The 20,584-nt window shown below is 38.7% G+C and overlaps 1 protein-coding gene across 1 annotated transcript in view; it reads left to right on the top strand.

Moving 5' to 3' along the window:
* Nucleotides 1-557: 557 nt before the first annotated feature.
* The window catches only part of Slc22a24 (solute carrier family 22, member 24), a 55,088-nt gene continuing 35,061 nt past the window's right edge, over nucleotides 558-20,584 (top strand). Inside the window, exons 1-4 of the mRNA NM_173302.1 lie at nucleotides 558-1,079; nucleotides 2,169-2,272; nucleotides 17,499-17,653; nucleotides 17,756-17,924. Of these exons, the coding sequence (NP_775424.1) occupies nucleotides 678-1,079; nucleotides 2,169-2,272; nucleotides 17,499-17,653; nucleotides 17,756-17,924 (830 nt within the window). The 5' untranslated portion in view covers nucleotides 558-677. The remainder of the gene's footprint in view (nucleotides 1,080-2,168; nucleotides 2,273-17,498; nucleotides 17,654-17,755; nucleotides 17,925-20,584) is intronic.

Here is a 20,584-nt window from a genome sequence, read left to right as displayed (position 1 = left end):
TGGGTAAGAAAGCATGGCACTGGAGCAGCATCCGAGAGCTCACACCTCATCCACAAAGAGGAAACAGAAAGAGAGCAAGGGGATTGCATCCAGCCTCCGAAGCCTTAAACCCACCAGTAGTGACCTCTCCCTGAAGGCCTGACCTCCTAATCATTCCTAAATACTAACCTTCTGGGGACCAAGTATCATTCAAACCACTATACTTCACTTCCAAATTTTAACTTCTAAAGGTTTTCATTAATTCTTTTACACAAATTCAGTACTAAACAAAATACTTACTTTCATGAAGTAGAAAAATGAAAACCACTTCACTTTGGATCCTATAAAACTACATTTTCTGTTAAGGATTGCATGAAACATAGTAATTTAACTCCTGACTACTTTCCAGGAATTTGCAGATCAATGTCCACAGGCGATCTTGGGGCTGTCCTCTGATTAACTTTCTCACAAAGTAGATCTTTAACAGGCCCTACTACAGAAAGCCAGTCATCAGACTATTCACTATTCCTCTTGGTGATTCTAAAGCAGCCAGCTTCCTACCTAACACCTACTTAAAACAGGGACTTACTAAGTACAGCTCTGGATCAGCCCTATTTAGTGTGTCTTGGTAAAAAAAAATCTTTTAGAAACCTAGATATAGTCATCTTGCCTCCCACTAGAGATAGAGATCAACCAAGATGGCCTTTCAGGACCTTATAACTCAAATTGGCTGCCTGGGGAGGTTCCAGATCCTTCACTTGATTTTTGTACTGATCTGCTTTATCCTGGTAGTTCCTCACACTGTTTTGGAGAACTTCACTGCAGCCATTCCTAGTCATCGCTGTTGGGTCCCCATCCTCGACAATAACACTATGTCTGATAATAACAGTAGGATCCTGAGCCAAGATGACCTCCTAAGGATCTCCATCCCAATGGACTCCAACCTGAGGCCAGAGAAATGCCGTCGCTATATCCAACCACAGTGGGATCTCCTTCATCTGAATGGCACCTTCTCCACTGTAACAGAGCCAGACACAGAGCCCTGTGTGGATGGTTGGGTGTATGACCAAAGCACCTTCCTCTCCACCACAGTGACCCAGGTGAGTCAATTCCTTTCCCCAACAAGACATTATGATGGCACTTTGCCAATAACCTAAATGGAGCACATATTGTAAGAATAGACTTTACTTTTTTTTAGCCAGTGTAGGTGTAGTTATTTCTCCATTTACTATGAGACACATATTTAATGCATGTAGTAATTTTTTGAAAATTTAATTAAGATAAATTAAGATAGGAATTTATTCTTCTTGTCCTTTTCATTATAGGGATGACCATTATTTAGGAAGCAACTTTTGTGCCACGTAAGTTTAAGCAAATAATTCATATGCAGTCTCATAAACAGTATGACAAGTCAGTATCATTGAGCTTTGATATCAATTTTTAAATATTTGGAAGACCATACTAAACTACAGTAGCTGAGTAGGAATGTGGTTCGGGGCTATAGTGACCATGTACAATGTGTTAGTTTCAGGATTCGAATCTTACCACTGTCTCCCCACCCCCAAAAAAGAACAATATGTATTACCTTCTTTTATGACTAGAAGTGATTACTGTTTAGCACACTTGCCCAAGTGTTAAAAGCCCTACGTTCCACCACCAATACATCACAAAACATAGAAAAATAAAGTCAGTGCCCAGTCTCCATGCCTAAAGTAGTCATGAGAGATTGTTCTCTGACACACAAAATTCTTCAATGGTCTCAAATAGCTGCATGATACTGCCATATTTGAGAACTTCTCTTTTGATTTTGGGGGGTTTGGTTTAGTTTGGTTTGGGGGGCATAGTTTCTATGTGTGGCCCTGGCTGTTCTAGAACTCACTCTGTAGACTAGGCTGGCCTCGAACTCAGAAATCTGCCTGCCTCTGACCCCCAAATGCTAATATTAAAGGCGTGTGCTACCACCTCCTGGCTATTCAAGAACTTTTTAGTACAGGTTAAAAGTCACTTACAGAATTACAGGAAGATTCCTGGAAACAGGTTTGTTTAAGCTGAGACTGGATGATAGAAATCAGATGGTGATGAAGCTAGAGAGGAAGATGGGGGCTGGCACAGTGGAACTGGAAGCTCATGTTGAATACATTGAACAAATTTCACTGACAGACTGCCATGCTGATTTCCCTCTCTTCCAGTGGGACCTGGTGTGTGGATCTCAAACACTGAATTCAGTGGCTAAATTTATCTACATGACTGGTATCTTTATAGGGCATCTCATGGGTGGCCATTTATCAGACAAGTAAGTGTCTATGCTTTACAGCTCTCTCTACATACAAGGATTTTTTATCATGTAAATTGTTTATTCATTAAGAAGTAGTGATTGAAGATTATATTCCTGCATGTGTACCTTTGAGCCTAGAGATCACTGGACACAAATGGCAATGTTAAGTGTTTAAAAGTCCATGCACTGTGTTTTACATGTTTAAACTGTACTTCAGACACAGACGTAGCTTAGAGAAGTGAAACAGCATGATATAGAAAGATAAGAAGAGTTCACTGTAGGAATGAGACAAATGTGTTTCACCATATAGAACTCACCCTATTTGAATATTTTAGAAAAACACTTAGTGTGAAATATAATTACTCTTGATCTGGGACACTAGGTCCCATGCTTCTCAGAAATTGCCCTAACTAGTCATAGTGAAAAGAGAAGAGAAACAGCTTTAATTGCTCAAGCATGACAGTGTGGTGTCCTTTGATACCTGTGGCATACGGGGCAAGGTGCAATGGGTATACTGTGACGACGTGCCTGTTGGTTTTATTTTTTTTCTGCCGAAGTAAATGTTTTTCTTTTAATTGAAAAGAATTTTTTCATGCACTATACTCCCCTAATTTCTCCCAGATGTTCCTCAACTCCCTACCTATCCACCTTGATGTTGTTTTTCTTAAACAAGAATAAAAAAATAAAAAAGAAACACAAACAAAATTCACAAAACACACAAAAAATAGAAATAAAATAAACAAACATAAGACCAATGAGACCAAAAAAAAAAAGGCCCAAGCAAAGCAAAACGAAATCAAAGTCTTTTTTTTTCTTTTTTAAATACTATTGAGTTCATTTTGTGTTAGCCAACTATGCGTAGGCATGGAACCAACCCGGAAGTGTGGTCAATATACTCAGTGAGACTCCATTGGAGAAAACCTATTTTTCCCTCGCCAATGATTATAAATTGCAGTTAACATCTTGATTAGGGTTAGGGGTCTGTGTCCCTGTTGCCTTTCTTAGTACCTGAACCACCTTATCTGGCTTGAATTTATTGAAGGTATTGTGCATGCTGCCATAGTCTCTGTATATATATATATATGTGTGTGTGTGTGTGTGTGTGTGTGTGTGTGTGTGTGTGTGTGTGTATGTATACATATACATATACACATATACATATATATACACATATACACATATACATATATATACACATATACATATACATATATATATATATATATATATATCCTGTTGTGTCTGGAAGACAGTTTCCTTGCAGTCATCCACCCCTCTGGATCTTACAATCTTTGCATCCCCTTCCATGTAGTTCCTTGCTCCGTAAGGGTAGAAGTCTGATGAAAACATCCCATTTAGCAATGAGTGCTCTAAAGCCTCTCACTCTGCTTATTATCCAGTTGTGGGTCCCTGTATTAATTCCTATCTATTATAAGAAGCAGCTTCTACGCTGATGACTGAGCAAGGTACTGATCTATGGGTTTCCAATATGTCAGTAGGCATCCTGTAATTGCTATGTTCCGTTTGTAGAAGAAGAGTAGTAGGTATGCCCCTGTGACCTACCTACCTAGTATCAAGGTACTGGGCTACTTTAGCTAGTCATAGCTATGAGTTCAACTTCGTACTCCATTGGGCCTTAAATTCAATCAAAAGGAAGCCGGTTACTCCCTTAATGTATGTGTCTCTGTTGTACTGCACACCTTGCAGCCAGGTCCCTGTCAGAGATCACAGGGTTTCGAGCTAGGAGCTATTGATGATTACTTCTCTCTTTGGGTAGCATACAGAGAAGTTTCTAATACCCTGAGTGCTAATCCTTAGGGATGAACCTTCTGGTTAGGCACCAGATTGATGTCTCCATGTTCCCTGATATATGCAAGTGTAGTCTTCAGAAATGGGGTCTTACCATCAGGTTGTGAAGAGTGACCAATAACCTTGACAACACAGGAAACCTCTCTCTAACCTGGACATGGACAAGATTGACAAACTGATAGCTTTCTCTATTCTTTCTCAATTCTGTGATGTTTGCTGACAACTCAATGAAAGGCAACCCATTCTTGGCAGTGGACCTTGGTGGCATGAGATGCCTTACTGGGACATTGTCTCCCTGTTATTTGATAACCCCATCTAGATTCCTTTCATATGTTTATGTGTTTTTAGGGAGCTTTTACAGTAGTAGGGTTACATTTTTTTTAATGTCCTTCAATGTTGTTTCTCTTTCCCCATAGTCCCTCCTTTACCTTTCTCTTTTATCACCTTCTCTATTTAATCCTCTTATTATAGTGTTCTCTTTGTCTCTTCATTACAGTATGTTCTATGTCCCCTTCCTTGAACATGCTCTCTTCCTCCCCAGTCCTTACTCTGTACTCTATGATTATTGAGATTGTAGTATGCATTTGGAAAGCTTGAAAACTAATTTGAATAAAAATGCCCCTCATAAGCTCATAAATATGAAAACTTAGTCACCTTGTTGGAGTAGGTGTGGCATTGTTGGGGGAAGTGTGTCCCTGGAGCTAGGCTTTGAGGTTTCAAATGCTCAGGCCAGGCACAACTCTTCCTGCTCCCTGCCAAACAAGATGTAGAGCATTCAGCTTCCTCTCCAGCACCATGTGTGTCTGGATGCCGCCATGCTTCCCACCATGATGATAATGGACTAAACCTCTGAACCTATAAGACAGCTTCAATGAGATGTGTTCATTTATAAGAGTTATTGTTGTCATGGTGTCTCTTTGCAGCAACAGAACATTAACTAAGGCAAACATTAAAAGAAAACATATACTATTTATCTCTTTAGATCTTGGGTATTTCACTCTGGGTGATTTTTTTCTAGCTCCATCCATTTACCTATAAATCTCATAATTTCATTTTTCTCAACAGCTAAATAACATTTCATTGCATAAATGTACCACATTATCTTTATCTATTCATTAGTTGATAGGCATCTAGTCTGTTTCCAATTTCTGGCTATTATGAACAGCAGCAATGAACATGGATAAGCAAGTATCTCTGTAGTAGGATATAGTCGTTTGGGTATAGCCAGATCTTGTGGTAGTTCTATTCCAAGCTTCCTAATGAGCCACCACATTGATTTCCATAGCAGCCGTACACGTTTTCAGTTTCACTGGCAATGGGTGAGTGTTTCCCTCACTCCACATCCTTACCAGCATGAGCTGCCACTTGTTTTGGTCCTAGCCATTCTGAATGGTATAAGATGAAGTTTCAAAGTAATTTTGATTTGCACTTCTATGGTGGCCAAGGATGTTGAACATTTCTTTGTTTCTCACCCATATGTGATTTGTCTTTTGAGAACTCTTCGCTGAGTTCTATACCCTATTTTAAATGGGTTATTTGTTTTGTAGATATTAAGGTTTTTTTTTTAGTTCTTTATATATTTTTATATTAACCCCCTATCAGATGTGGAATTGGTAGAGATCTTTTCCCATTATGTAGGTTCCTACATTGCCTAAAAGATGGCATCCTTTGCTATACAGAATCCTTTTAGTTTCATGAAGTCCTTTTAGTAATTGTTGGTCTCAGCGCCTGTGCTATCCATGGCCTTGTTGACCTCTGTCTTCACGCATTTTTTCATTCAGTGGTGACTTGTTCAGTCAGCGTCCATGAGTATGTAAAATTCCTGTTGCTTCTGTTGTTGACATCCAGCTTTAATCCAGAGTAGTCAGGTAGTATTCGGGGTGTTATTTTCTTGTGCCTATTGAAACTTGCTTTGTGTCTGAGTGTATGGGCTATCTTGTGGAATATCCATTAAAAAAAACTGAAAAGAAAGTATATTATTTTGTAATTGAGTAATTACAACTTTTAGCTACAACATTTCTCTGTTTAATTTTTAATTTCCTATTTCCTGTTTATTGGTGTGTTATTGAGGTCATAAACTATCAGTTTGTGAGGGTCAACATACAGTTTTAACTAAGTAGTATTTCTTTTATGAACTAGAGTATCCCTGTGTTTGGAGATAAATGTTTATAATTGCAATATTCTCTTGGTGGATGGTTTTCCTCTAGTGAATATGTAGTGTTCTTCCTTAGCCCTTCTGAATAATTTTTGTTTGAAATCTATTTGGTGAGATATTGCTACACCTGCTTGTTTCTTAGGTCCATTTGTTTGTAATACCACTTTTCATCCCTTTACCATGAGATGATATTTATCTTAATGGTTAAGATGTGTTTCTTGGATACATCAGAAATTCTGTTTTCTTTTTTTCATTTATTTATTTATTCATCCCAATCATAGTCCCCCCTCACACGGTCCTCCCCCCAACCCCTTCCCCTTTTTCTCTGTAAAACCTCTGGGTACCAACCCACTTTGACACATCAAGTCACTGCAGGACTAGGCACATCCTCTCCCACTGAAGTCGAACAAGGCATCTCAGTTAGTGAAACAGGATCCAAAGGCTGGTATCTGTTTTCTAACCAAGTATGTTAAACTGTGTCTTTTTATTACTTTTGGTCTTTTTTTTTTTTTCCGGAGCTGGGGACCGAACCCGGGGCCTTGAGCTTGCTAGGCAAGTGCTCTACCACTGAGCTAAATCCCCAACCCCACAACTGTGTCTTTTTATTAGGGACTTGAGACCACTAATATTAAGGATTATCAATGAGTACTATTTTCTGGTTCCTGTTACTTTGTTACAGTGTGTGTATTTTTCCATATTTTGGTTTACTATTCTAGGATTAGTTATTCCTAGTGTCTTCTTGTGGGTAGATAACATCTTCATATTGAAGTTTCCTTTCTAGAACCTTTGGTGGAGCAGGATTGGTAGACAGACATTGTTTGAATTTGATTTTATTATAGAATGTTTTTCTTCTTCAATCTGAAATTGATAGTTTTGCCAATTGATAGTGATTGTCAATTGTGATTAACAATGTTGCTGGTTATAGTAATCTAGGCTAGGTATAGTAATATGAGGTTGCTCAGAGTTTAAAAAATGTAAAAATTCACACAGGCCTTTCTGGCTTTTAGATTCTCCATTGAGAAGTCAGGTGTTGTTTCAATTGGCCCATCTTCTTATGTTACTTAATCTTTTTCCTTAGCCAACTTTAATATCCTTTTAAAATTTTGTACATTTAGTGTTTTGATTATTAAGTACTATGGGGAATTTCTTTACTTGTCCTCTGTATTTATTGTACTGTATACTTCTTGTACCTTACCTGGCAACTTCTTCTTTAAGTTGGGGACATTTTCTATGATTTTGTTAGAATCGTTTTCTGTGCCTTCAACTTGGGATTCCTCTCCTTTCTCTATACCTATTATTCATAGATTTAGTCTCGTTTCCCAGATTTCCTAGATGTTTTATCCAAGATTGGCTGGGTATTTTTATATTTAACATTTCCTTTGACTGGGCTATCCATTTCTTCTACCTTGCATTGAACCTGAGTTTCTCTCTTCCATGTCTTGTAATCTATAAATTTGCATCTGTGGTTTTTATTTGACATCCTAAATTTTTAATTTCCAGTTTATTTCAATTTTGGTTTTCTTTAGTAATTTTATTTATTTGTTAAATTCTACTCTTGTGTCTTATTCTGTTTTCATTATTTTATGTAACTATTCATACCTTTACAGATTTAATTTTGATATTTATTCATATCTTCTTTAATGTCCTATAATGTCTTCATAATTGCTATTTTGAAGTCCTTGATTTGTGTGTCAGCTGTATTGCTTTTGTCAGAGCCTAATTGTAATAGTGTTCTTTTGAAGGCCTATTGCCTTGATAATTCATGGTTGTGTTTTTATTTGTGGGGTGGGTGTTCTGTTCTTTGGTTGCTATTGCCTTCCATGGATGATATGCAAGTGTGAAGCTGTGAGGTCCCTGGTATAGACTGATTCTGAAGATTGGTAGGTAATAGAAAGAATTGGCGGGCTAAGAATGTGGGTAGAAAAGAACTAAGTGCCCCAAAGCAGATTTCTAAAGCCTATACTTTCAGCCACATAAAGTAATTCATCTAATGACAGTGGTCATCACAACTTGTGGTATAAATATTTGGTATATGTGCTTGAAAACATGATTTTTACATAGACACCATTTCTGTCATGCAAGTAGCTACATTATCACACAGCAGAAGAGGCCAACACAGTGCCCTCATATGGTAGGTCAGTCATAGAGTTCCCTCAGCCCTCTTTCATAAGGGTACTATTCTCATAAGTGAAAGCACCACTCTCAAAATTAATGAAATCTCAAAGTTCCAATTTCTTAGTATGATCATTCTGGCCCATAAGTTTCAAATTATGAATCTTGGAGGAAGACATTCATATTACAGCAATGTGTCTTCTACAACTCATGAGAATAGGGTGGTATCTATAAGAATAAGGTCATGCACCGCCCAGACCTGAAGGGACCATATCAACAATTCTCTGCACCCAAATCCCGTGGGAGGGAGAGCTAAACATTCAGAGGGGCACACATGCCTGGAAAGCCAGAAGAGACTACACTCTGCCGACATTTCTGACTCCAGAGGAAAACACCTAATGCCATCTGGGACCCCGGTGCACAGGGGCTCCCGGAAAAGGCAGCGCAGGCTCTCACGGACAGCTCAAAAGCAACCCCCCACAAGCAAACATGAGCCGTGGGACCACAGGTAAGACAAACTTTTCTGCTCCAAGCGACTTGCCTGGTGGAATCAGGACACAGGCCCACAGGAACAGCTGAAGACCAGTAGACAGGAAAGACTACCCGCTCAAAACAGAACACTCTGTTCCCATAACTGGCTGAATGAAAACAAGAAAACAGGTATTCAGCACTCCTGACACACAGGCCTATACGACAGTCTAGCCACTGTCAGAAATAGCAGAACAAGGTGACACCAGAGACAATCTGATGGCGAGAGGCAAGCACAGGAACCCAAGCAACAGAAACCAAGACTACATGGCATCATCGGAGCCCAATTCTCCCACCAAAGCAAACACTGAATATCCAAACACACAAGAAAAGCAAGATCTAGATTTAAAATCATATTTGATCATAATGCTGGAGGACTTCAAGAAAGACATGAAGAACTCCCTTAGAGAAATGCAGGAAAACATAAACAAGTAGAAGCCTATAGAGAGGAATCACAAAAATCCCTAAAAGAATTCCAGGAAAACACAATCAAACAGTTGAAGGAATTGAAAATGAAAATAGAAGCAATCAAGAAAGAACACAGGGAAACAACCCTGGATATAGAAAACCAAAGGAAGAGACAAGGAGCCGTAGATACAAGAATCACCAACAGAATACAAAAGATAGAAGAGAGAATCTCAGGAGCAGAAGATTCCATAGAAATCATTGATACAACTGTCCAAGATAATGTAAAAGGGAAAAAGCTTACTGGTCCAAAACATACAGGAAATCCAGGACTCAATGAGAAGATCAAACCTAAGGATAATAGGTATAAAGGAGAATGAAGACTCTCAGCTCAAAGGACCAGTAAATATCTTCAACAAATCGTGGAAGAAAACTTCCCTAACCTAAAGAAACATACAAGAAGCCTGGAGAACTCCAAATAGATTGGACCAGAAAAGAAACACCTCCTGTCACATAATAGTCAAAACACCAAATGCACAAAATAAAGAAAGAATATTAAAAGAAGTAAGGGGGAAAAGTCAAGTAACATATAAAGGCAGACCTATCAGAATCACACCAGACTTCTCGCCAGAGACTATTAAAGCCAGAAGATCCTGGAGAGATGTCATACAGACCCTAAGAGAACACAAATGCCAGCCCAGGTTACTGTATCCAGAAAAACTCAATTAACATAGATGGAGAAACCAAGATATTCCATGACAAAACCAAATTTACACAATATCTTTCGACAAATCCAGCACAAGGGATAATAAATGATAATGCCCAACATAAGGAGGCAAGCTACACCCTAGAAAAAGCAAGAAACTAATCATCTTGGCAACAAAACAGAGAGAAGAAAAGCACACAAACATAAACTCACATCCGAATATGAATATAACAGGCAGCAAAAATCACTATTCCTTAATATCTCTCAATATCAATGGTCTCAACTCCCCAATAAAAAGACATAGATTAACAAACTGGGTATGCAATGAGGACCCTGCATTCTGAACAAAACACCAATGGTTTATGCTCTAAGATCAAGAATCAACAAATGGGTTCTCATAAAACTGCAAAGCTTCTGTAAGGCAAAGGATATTGTTGATAGGACAAAATGGCAACCAACAGATTGGGAAAAGATCTTTACTAATCCTACAACAGAAAGAGGGCTTATATCCAAAATATACAAAGAACTCAAGAAGTTAGACCGCAGGGAGACAAATAACCCTATTAAAAAATGGGGTTCAGGGGGTTGGGGATTTAGCTCAGTGGTAGAGCACTTGCCTAGCAAGCACAAGGCCCTGGGTTCGGTCCCCAGCTCTGAAAAAAAAAAAGATGCTGAATCAACACCCCTTCATGATAAACGTGCTGCAAATAATAGGAATTCAAGGCTCATACCTAAACATGGTAAAAGCCATATACAGCAAACCAGTTGCTAACATTAAACTAAATGGAGAGAAACTGGAAGCAATCCCACTAAAATCAGGGACTAGACAAGGCTGCCCACTCTCTCCTTACTTATTCAATATAGTTCTTGAAGTTCTAGCCAGAGCAATCAGACAACAAAAGGAGATCAAAAGGATACAGATTAGAAAAGAAGAAGTCAAAATATCACTATTTGCAGATGATATGATAGTATATTTAAGTGATCCCAAAAGTTCCACCAGAGAACTACTAAAGCTGATAAACAACTTCAGCAAAGTGGCTGGGTATAAAATTAACTCAAATAAATCAGTAGTCTTCCTCTACACAAAAGAGAAACAAGCCGAGAAAGAAATTAGGGAAACGACACCCTGCATAATAGTCCCAAATAATATAAAATACCTCGGTGTGACTTTAACCAAGCAACTGAAAGATCTGTATGATAAGAACTTCAAGCCTCTGAAAAAAGAAATTGAAGAAGACCTCAGAAGATGGAAAGATCTCCCATGCTCATGGACTGGCAGGATTAATATAGTGAAAATGGCCATTTTACCAAAAGCGATCTACAGATTCAATGCAATTCCAATCAAACTACCAATCCAATTCTTCAGATAGTTAGACAGAACAATTTGCAAATTCATCTGGAATAACAAAAAACCCAGGATAGCTAAACTATCCTCAACAATAAAAGGACTTCTGCGGGAATCATTATCCCTGAACTCAAGCAGTATTACAGAGCAATAGTGATAAAAACTACATGGTATTGGTACAGAGACAGACAGATAGACCAATGGAATAGAATTGAAGACCCAGAAATGAACCCACACACCTATGGGCGCTTGATTTTTGACAAAGGAGCCAAAACCATCAAATGGAAAAAAGATAGCACTTTCAGCAAATGGTGCTGGTTCAACTGGAGGTCAGCATGTAGAAGAATGCAGATCGATCCATGCTTATCACCCTGTACAAAGCTTAAGTCCAAGTGGATCAAGGACCTCCACATCAAACCAGATACACTCAAACTAATAGAAGAAAAAGTGGGGAAGCATCTCAAACACATGGGCACTGGAGAAAATTTCCTGAACAAAACACCAATGGCATAAGCTCTAAGATCAAGAATCGACAAATGGGATCTCATAAAACTGCAAAGCTTCTGTAAGGCAAAGGACATTGTTGATAGGACAAAACAGCAACGAACAGATTGGGAAAAGATCTTTACCAATCCTACAACAGAAACAGGCCTTATATCCAAAATATACAAAGAACTCAAGAAGTTAGACCGCAGGGAAACAAATAACCCTATTAAAAAATGGGGTTCAGGGGGTTGGGGATTTAGCTCAGTGGTAGAGCACTTGCCTAGCAAGCACAAGGCCCTGGGTTCGGTCCCCAGCTCTGAAAAAAAAAGAAAAAAGAAAAAATGGGGTTCAGAGCTAAACAAAGAATTCACAGCTGAGGAATGTTGAATGGCTGAGAAACACCTAAAGAAATATTCAACATCTTTAGTCATAAGGGAAATGCAAATCAAAACAACCCTGGGATTTCACCTCCCACCAGTGAGAATGGCTAAGATCAAAAACTCAGGTGACAGCAAATGCTGGCGAGGATGTGGAGAAAGCGGAACACTCCTCCATTGTTGGTGGGATTGCAGACTGGTACAACCGTTCTGGAAATCAGTCTGGAGGTTCCTCAGAAAATTGGACATTGAACTACCTGTGGACCCAGCTTTAGCTCTCTTGGGCATATACCCAAAAGATGCCCCAACATATAACAAAGACACATGCTCCTCTATGTTCATAGCAGCCTTATTTATAATAGCCAGAAACTGGAAAGAACCCAGATGCCCTTCAACAGGAGGAATGTATACAGAAAATGTGGTACATCTACACAATGGAATACTACTCAGCTATCAAAAACAATGACTTTATGAAATTCATAGACAAATGGTTGGAACTGGAAAATATCATCCTGAGTGAGGTAACCCAATCACAGAAAAACACACATGGTATGCACTCATTGATAAGTGGCTGTTAGCCCAAATGCTTGAATTCACCTAGATGCACAGAACACATGAAACTCAAGAAGGATGACCAAAATGCGAATGCTTCACTCCTTCTTTAAAGGGGGAACAAGAATACCCTTGGCAGGAAATAGTGAGGCAAAGTTTAGAACAGAGGCATAAGGAACACCCATTCAGAGCCTGCCCCACATGTGGCCCATACATATACAGCCACCCAATTAGATAAGATGGATGAAGCAAAGAAGTGCAGGCTGACAGGAACTGGATGTAGATCTTTCCTGAGAGACGCAGCCAGAATACAGCAAATACAGAGGCGAATGCCAACAGCAAACCACTGAACTGAGAATGGAACCCCAGTTGAAGGAATCAGAGAAAGAACTGGAAGAGCTTGAAGAGGCTCGAGACCCCATATGAACAACAATGCCAAGCAACCAGAGCTTCCAGGGACTAAGCCACAACCCAAAGACTATACATGGACTGACCCTGGACTCTGACCTCATAGGTAGCAATGAATAGCCTAGTAAGAGCACCAGTGGAAGGGGAAGCCCTTGGTCCTGCCAAGACTGAACCCCCAGTGAACTAGACTGGTGGGGGGAGGGCGGCAATGGGGGGAGGGTTGGGAGGGGAACACCCATAAGGAAGGGGAGGTGGGAGGGGGATGTTGGCCCGGAAACCGGGAAGGGGACTAACAATCGAAATGTAAATAAGAAATACTCAAGTTAATAAAGATATAAAAAAAAAAGAATAAGGTCATGTCGGTGGGATAGATCCATCCTTATATTCTAAATCTTGGGATACTCACTACCTACCTTTTTTCTATTACTGAGGTAGTGATGATAAAAATCTCTCACTCTGTGAATTAATTTGTGTATATGTGTGTTTTCATTTTTTGTGCATTGAAAATATTATGTTTATATAACCATAAAATTACTGTTTTAACATGTTTCTCTATATCTCAATGAATACACATTAAAGTATTGATCGTTCAGCTTGTTTATATATTTATTGTTTGATTTTTAAAGACAGTGTCTCATTATGTAGAACATGTTAGTTTTCCCTGTATTCTAAGGTAATGCTAAAATTGTAATCTTTTTGCCTCAAATTGCCAATTTTTAAGATGATTAGCATTGAAACAGATTTTTTTATTTATTTTTTACACTTCAGATTTTATCCCTCTCCTGATCCACCCTCTGACTGTTCCACATCCCATACCTCCTTCCCCTGTCTCCACGAAAATGTTCCTACCTCCCCACTCCCTGGGGCCTCCAGTCTCTTCAAGGTTAGGTGAATCTTCTCTGAATCTTCTCAGACCTGGAAGTCCTCTGCTATATATGTCTGGAGGCCGCATTTTATCTGGTGTATCATCCAGTGTCTGAGAGATCTCAGGGGTCCAGGTTACTTGAGTCTGCTGGTCCTTCTACAGGGTTGTCCTCCTACTCACCTTCCTCCAGTTTTTCCCTAGTTCAACCAGAGGGGTCAGCAGCTTCTGTTCATTGGTTGGGTACGCATATCTGCATCTGACTCTTTGAGCTGCTTGTTGGGTCTTTGGGAGGGCAGTCATGATAGGTAACTTTCATGACCACTCTGTAGCTTCAGTAATGGTTTCAGGCCTCAGGGCCTCCCATTGAGCTGGATCCCACTTTGAGCCTGTCATTGGACCTTCTTTTCTTCAGGCTTTTTTTCCATTTTTATCCCTGAAATTCTTTCAGACAGGAAGAATTATGGGTCAGAGCTTTGACTGTGAGATAGCAACCCTATCCCTCACTTGATGCCCTGTCTTTCTGTCGGAGGTGGGCTCGACAAGTTCCCTCTCCCCACTGTAGAGGATTTCATCTAGTGTCCCCTCCCTCTTCGAGTCCTGTAAGTCTCTCACCTCAGATCTCTGGTACATTCTGGAGGGTCTTCTCAACCTCCTTCCTCCCAAGGTCGCCCATTTCCATTCTTTCTGCTGGCCCTCAGGGCTTCAGTCCTTTTCCCCCACCCAATACCAAATCATGTTCCCCTCTCCCCCGGCCCCCATTCCCCTTACCTTCTCTATCACTCTCTCCCTCCCCCCCCCCTTGATTTTAACAGTCTCAACTGCAGATAAAAACAACAGTTTCTAAGAAGCTTCTTTCTCTTTCAATGAGGAGAAAATCCCAGACCATTCTAGGAAGTAACAAAGGGAAGACATCTAGTAGGTACAGCCTTGCAAGCTCAGGTATTAGCGGAGAGCTCTGCTGTTATCGCTTGCCTTGTGTGGCACGGACGCTGGAGTGGACTTCGTGCTCTTCTCACTCTCCTAATACAGATAAACTATGACTGCTTGTTCTGCCTGAACTGATATGAATTCCTATACCTTTGCAGCATAAGAAAGAAAGACTTCTGCAAACAGAATTCCTATTAGTGTCTTACTGTGGCCCACGCTGGCCTTGAATTCTTTGTGTACTAGAGGAGTATTGAAATCATGATCCATCTACCTCAATTTACCAAATTATGGAATTACAGGTAGATCCAGTGAACTGAGATAAATATTTTTTCTAAAAACATAATTCTATCCAATATTAATATAGTCTCTTCAACCATTTTTCTTACATAGAGTCTGTTAATTGATGACATTATTTCATCTAGTCAAAGAACTAGTTGGCATTTAGGTCTTTATCTTCAATTTATTCTCATTACCTCTATTTTTATTGGAGGTTTTACTTGCCATATTTACCATTTTAATACAAGTATGCATTTACTGCCATCTTATTTTTAACCAAGAAAACATGTATGTGAATATAGATCATTATCATGTAACTAGAAGTGACACCTATCCTCAAACAACATAGAGATCTTAAGCTTACACATCAAACTAGTTCTAATATTAAAGTAACCAAATGCAGTCTGCCACCAAAAATAGAAGCTATCTTGACATTCTAAGAAATATGCATAAAAATTTTAGACCATATAATATAAAGAAATTTAAGACTTCAATGACAACATAGGACAAAGATGCTCTTTGCAAGTTTGATAAATTCATAAAAGTTATAGGCCATTATATTTCAAAAACAAAATACATGAATAACATTTTTGTGACAATAAGAATCTGAATTCCAAATTTTGACATTATAGCAATCAAATACAAATTTTTACAAGAATAATTAAATAATAAATATGACAAAAGAAAAAAGAAGTATGGCCTATTCAATTGAAGGCCAACTCTGAGATCAAGGTAAACTGAGGCGGAACATCCACCACTATTCAAAATGAAACGTACTAAGAATGGTCTCTGTGGGAGATTTACTAGAAAAATACTTTAAAATATATATCTTAAATATATGTAAAAGGATGAAATTGAACATGGACAAAGTGCTAAGGACAACTAGGAAACGTGTGTATGGGAACATCAGTAATTGAAAAGAAGAATAAAACAGACACCTGGATTTAAAAATACAATCAATTAAAATTTTCTCTAGAGACATTTAGTGGGAAATGACCCAAATACAATAATGAATTAGAGAAGAGAAATAGAATTAGAAAACAGAAATAGAAACCATCAAGATTAAAAAACAAAAAGAGGGGCTGGAGAGACCACTCAGCAGTTAAGAGCACTGACTGCTCTTCAAGAGGTCCTGAGTTCAATCCCAGTACCCACATGGTGGCTCACAACCATCTGTAATGGGATCTGATGTCCTCTTCTGGTGTGTCTGAAGACAGCACACACACACACACACACACACACACACACACACACACACACACACACACACAAACCAAAAGATAGATTTACAAGTAAGTAGCTCTCAGTGGACTTGCGGGACAGCCACAAGCTCCCGTATGAGATATAGGAGTATAAAGAGGAGAGAATAGCAAAGGGACATCTTTTTTTGAAGATATAGTGTTATCTTTGATATATCAATATACAATTTCAAGAAGGTAAAATCTAAGATAGTGAATGCAAAGTCCTTTGTTCACAGAAATAATAGATTCTATAGAATCAATAATCAAAAGATTGATATAAGTGATTATATAAAAGTGATTCTTTCTCATTTCAGATTTCTCTTTTGAATTTAAATCTTTAGACACCAGAGGTTTGTGTATTTGGATATTTTGTTCCTTGGCTGAGGGAGGAGTATTAGAAGGTTATGGAACTTTGGGATGTGAAAAATGATTGGCAGAATTGCAAGGCTTGAGGTTGATGTTGAAGGAGATACTTTGCTTTCTGTGTGAACTCTACTCCAAGAAAAGAACTCTGTCACATGCTCCTGACACTATACACCCTCACTGTGGTGGATGGCATCCTCAGAAACTGTGAGTCTAAGGCAGTCTTTCCTTTAAGTAGCTTCTGTCAGATACTTTGTCACCGCAATGAATTTAATAGCTAACAGATATGCTAAGTGCATAATTTAATACAACATATTTGTATTAAAATTTCAGGTTTGTAATCTGTCATATATGGCATAACTCATATGGAAAGCTAGATAGTGGTAAAAAATTGAGAAGAGCAGATGTGGTGGCACACACATTAAACCCTAGCTCTTGGAAGGAAGGCAGAGGCAAGCACGTCTCTGAGAGTTTGAAGCCAGCTTTGACTACATAGTAAGTTCCATACTGTGGCCACTAGTAAGTTTCACTACATAGTAAGTAAGCTAACAAGGACTATGTTAAAAAAAAGAAAATTGGGTGGGAAGAAGCTTTTTGCTTCAGAAGAGGTCTACTCTTTTTAGCTTCTTGCCTTTGTTGTTTATACAAACTGTTACTGCCCCTATAATCAAACCTTCCCTTTTCCTCAGGTTTGGGAGGAAGTTCATTGTGACATGTGGTTTACTGACACTGGCTGTCACTGAAACTTCTGTCGCTTTTGCTCCCACCTTCCTCATCTACTGCTCACTTCGATTCCTCACAGGGATTTCTTCCTCATGCATTAGGACAAACAGTGCTTTGCTCAGTAAGTCAAAGCTTTTAATAAGCATTGTATAAGCTTTGGGTTGGACCTGGGTGTCCTTCCCACCTTTTTTTAGAAGTCAAACTTCATTTTCTTTTCTTTCAGTATTAGAATGGACAAGTCCTAAATTCCAAGCTATGGTAATGGCACTGATATTTTCTGCTGGGGGAATTGGACAGGTTCTACTGGGAGTCCTGGCTTTTGGTATTCGGAACTGGCAACACCTCCAGCTGGCGATGTCTGTACCAGTGTTCTTCCTCCTTATTCCCACAAGGTATGAGCCATCATTCCTCCTCTGTGTTATGCAATCCACGGGTGACAATGACCATGGAAACAGAACATGAGAAATACATTTGTCCATTGTCCACACAGGACACTGTTCACTCCTCCTTGTGGCAGGAGGACAGTCTTATACCTCTGTCATATAAGACTGAGAAGGTCAGATTCAAGTGGAATTTAAGATAATCAATAAGAAGTTTTATAAAAAATCATAATCATAAATATGTTGAGAAAAAGACCTGCATTTCCTGATGAGTATTCATTTTGCCTTCATTGTGATTTATATTTCTAGGAGTGAGTTTGCAAACAAAAAGAAATGTATTAAAAATTTTGGTGACTTTGATATTAAATAAAAGGCAAATTAAATTTATATTCATAACTGTTTAATGAAAGAAAATCATGACTTCTCTAGTTTACAGTGGTAGACAGAATGGCCCACACTTCTCCCACTTTGGATTCCCTTGCCTTTCACTTTAAAAAAAAAGGACTTGGCACTCAAGAGGCAGGTCCCCTGTGGTTCAGAAGATTCTATAGAAATCATCGACTCAATTGTCAAAGATAATGTAAAGCAGAAAAAGCTACTGGTCCAAAACATACAGGAAATCCAGGACTCAATGAGAAGATCAAACCTAAGGATAATAGGTATAGAAGAAAGTGAAGACTCCCAGCTCAAAGGACCAGTAAATATCTTCAGCAAAATCATAGAAGAAAATTTCCCTAACCTAAAGAAAGAGATACCCATAAGCATACAAGAAGCCTACAGAACTCCAAATAGATTGGACCAGAAAAGAAACTCCTCCAGTCACATAATGGTCAAAACACCAAATGCACAAAATAAGAAAGAATATTAAAAGCATTAAGGGAAAATTATCAAGTAACATATAAAGGCAGACCTATCAGAAACACACCGGACTTCTCACCAGAGACTATTAAAGCCAGAAGATCCTGGACAGACCCTAAGACAACACAAATGCCAGCCCAGATTACTGTATCCCAAAAAACTCTCAATTAACGTAGATGGAGAAACCAAGATATTCCATGACAAAACCAAATTTACACAATATCTTTCGAAAGATCCAGCCCTACAAAGGATAATAAATGGCAAAGCCCAACATAGGGAGGCAAGCTACACCCTAGAAAAAGCAAGAAACTAATCATCTTGGCAACAAAACAAACAGAAGAAAGTCACACAAACATAATCTCACATCCAAATACAATTAGAACAGGAAGCAATAATCACTACTCCTTAATATCTCTCAACATCAATGGTCTCAACTCCCCAATAAAAAGACATAGATTAACAAACTGGATACTCAATGAAGAACCTGCATGCTGCTGCCTACAGGAAACACACCTCAGAGACAAAGACAGACACTACCTCAGAGTGAAAGGCTGGAAAACAAATTTCCAAGCAAATTGTCTGAAGAAGCAAGCTGGAGTACCCATTCTAATATCGAATAAAATCGATTTTCAACTAAAAGTCATTAAAAAGATAAGAAGGACATTTCATATTCATCAAAGGAAAAATCCACCAAGATGAACTCTCAATCCTAAATATCTATGCTCCAAATACAAGGGCACCTACATAAATAAAGGAAATCTTATTAAAGCTCAAAAAACACATTACACCTAACGCAATAATAGTAGGAGATTTCAACGGCCCACTCTCATCAATGGATCATGGAAACAGAAATGAAACAGAGACATAGACAGACTAAGAGAAGTCATGAACCAAATGGACTTAACAGATATTTATAAAATATTCTATCATAAAACAAAAGGATATACCTTCTTCTGACCACCTTATGGTACTTCCTACAAAATTGATCATATAATTAGTCATAAAAGAGGCCTCAATAGATATAGAAAGATAGAAATAATCCCATGCGCCCTATCAGACCACCACGGCCTAAAGCTGGTCTTCAATAACAATAAGAGAAGAACGGCCACATATACATGGAAGTTGAACAATGATCTACTCAATGATAACCTGGTCAAGGAAGAAATAAGGAAGAAGTTAAAGACTTCTTAGAATTTAATGAAAATGAAGGTACAACATACCCAAACTTATGGGACACAATAAAAGCTGTGCTAAGAGGGAAACTCATAGCTCTGAGTGCCTGCAGAAAGAAACAGGAAAGAGCATATGTCAGCAGCTTGACAGCACACCTAAAAGATCTAGAACAAAAGAAGCAAATACACCCAGGAGGAGTAGAAGGCAGGAAATAATCAAATTCAGAGCTGAAATCAACCAAGTAGAAACAAAAAGGACTATACAAAGAATCAACAAAACCAGGAACTGGTTCTTTGAGAAAATCAACAAGATAGATAAACCCTAAGCGAGACTACAAGAGGACACAGAGAGTGTGTCCAAATTAACAAAATCAGAAATGAAAAGGGAGACATAAGTACAGAATCAAAGGAAATTCAAAAAATCATCAGATCCTACGACAAAAGCCTATATTCAACAAAAAGTGAAAATCTGGAATAAATAGACAATTTCCTAGATAGATACCAGGTACCGAATTTAAATCAGGAACAGATAAACCATTTGAACAACCCCATAACTCCTAAACAAATAGAAGCAGTCATTAAAGGTCTCCCAACCAAAAAGAGCCCAGTTCCAGACGGGTTTAGTGCATAATTCTATCAGAC

The sequence above is a fragment of the Rattus norvegicus genome, chromosome 1, assembly GCF_036323735.1.
Source record: "Rattus norvegicus strain BN/NHsdMcwi chromosome 1, GRCr8, whole genome shotgun sequence".
Classification (NCBI taxonomy): Eukaryota; Metazoa; Chordata; class Mammalia; order Rodentia; family Muridae; genus Rattus; species Rattus norvegicus.
This window is presented reverse-complemented; position numbering and strand designations above follow the sequence as displayed.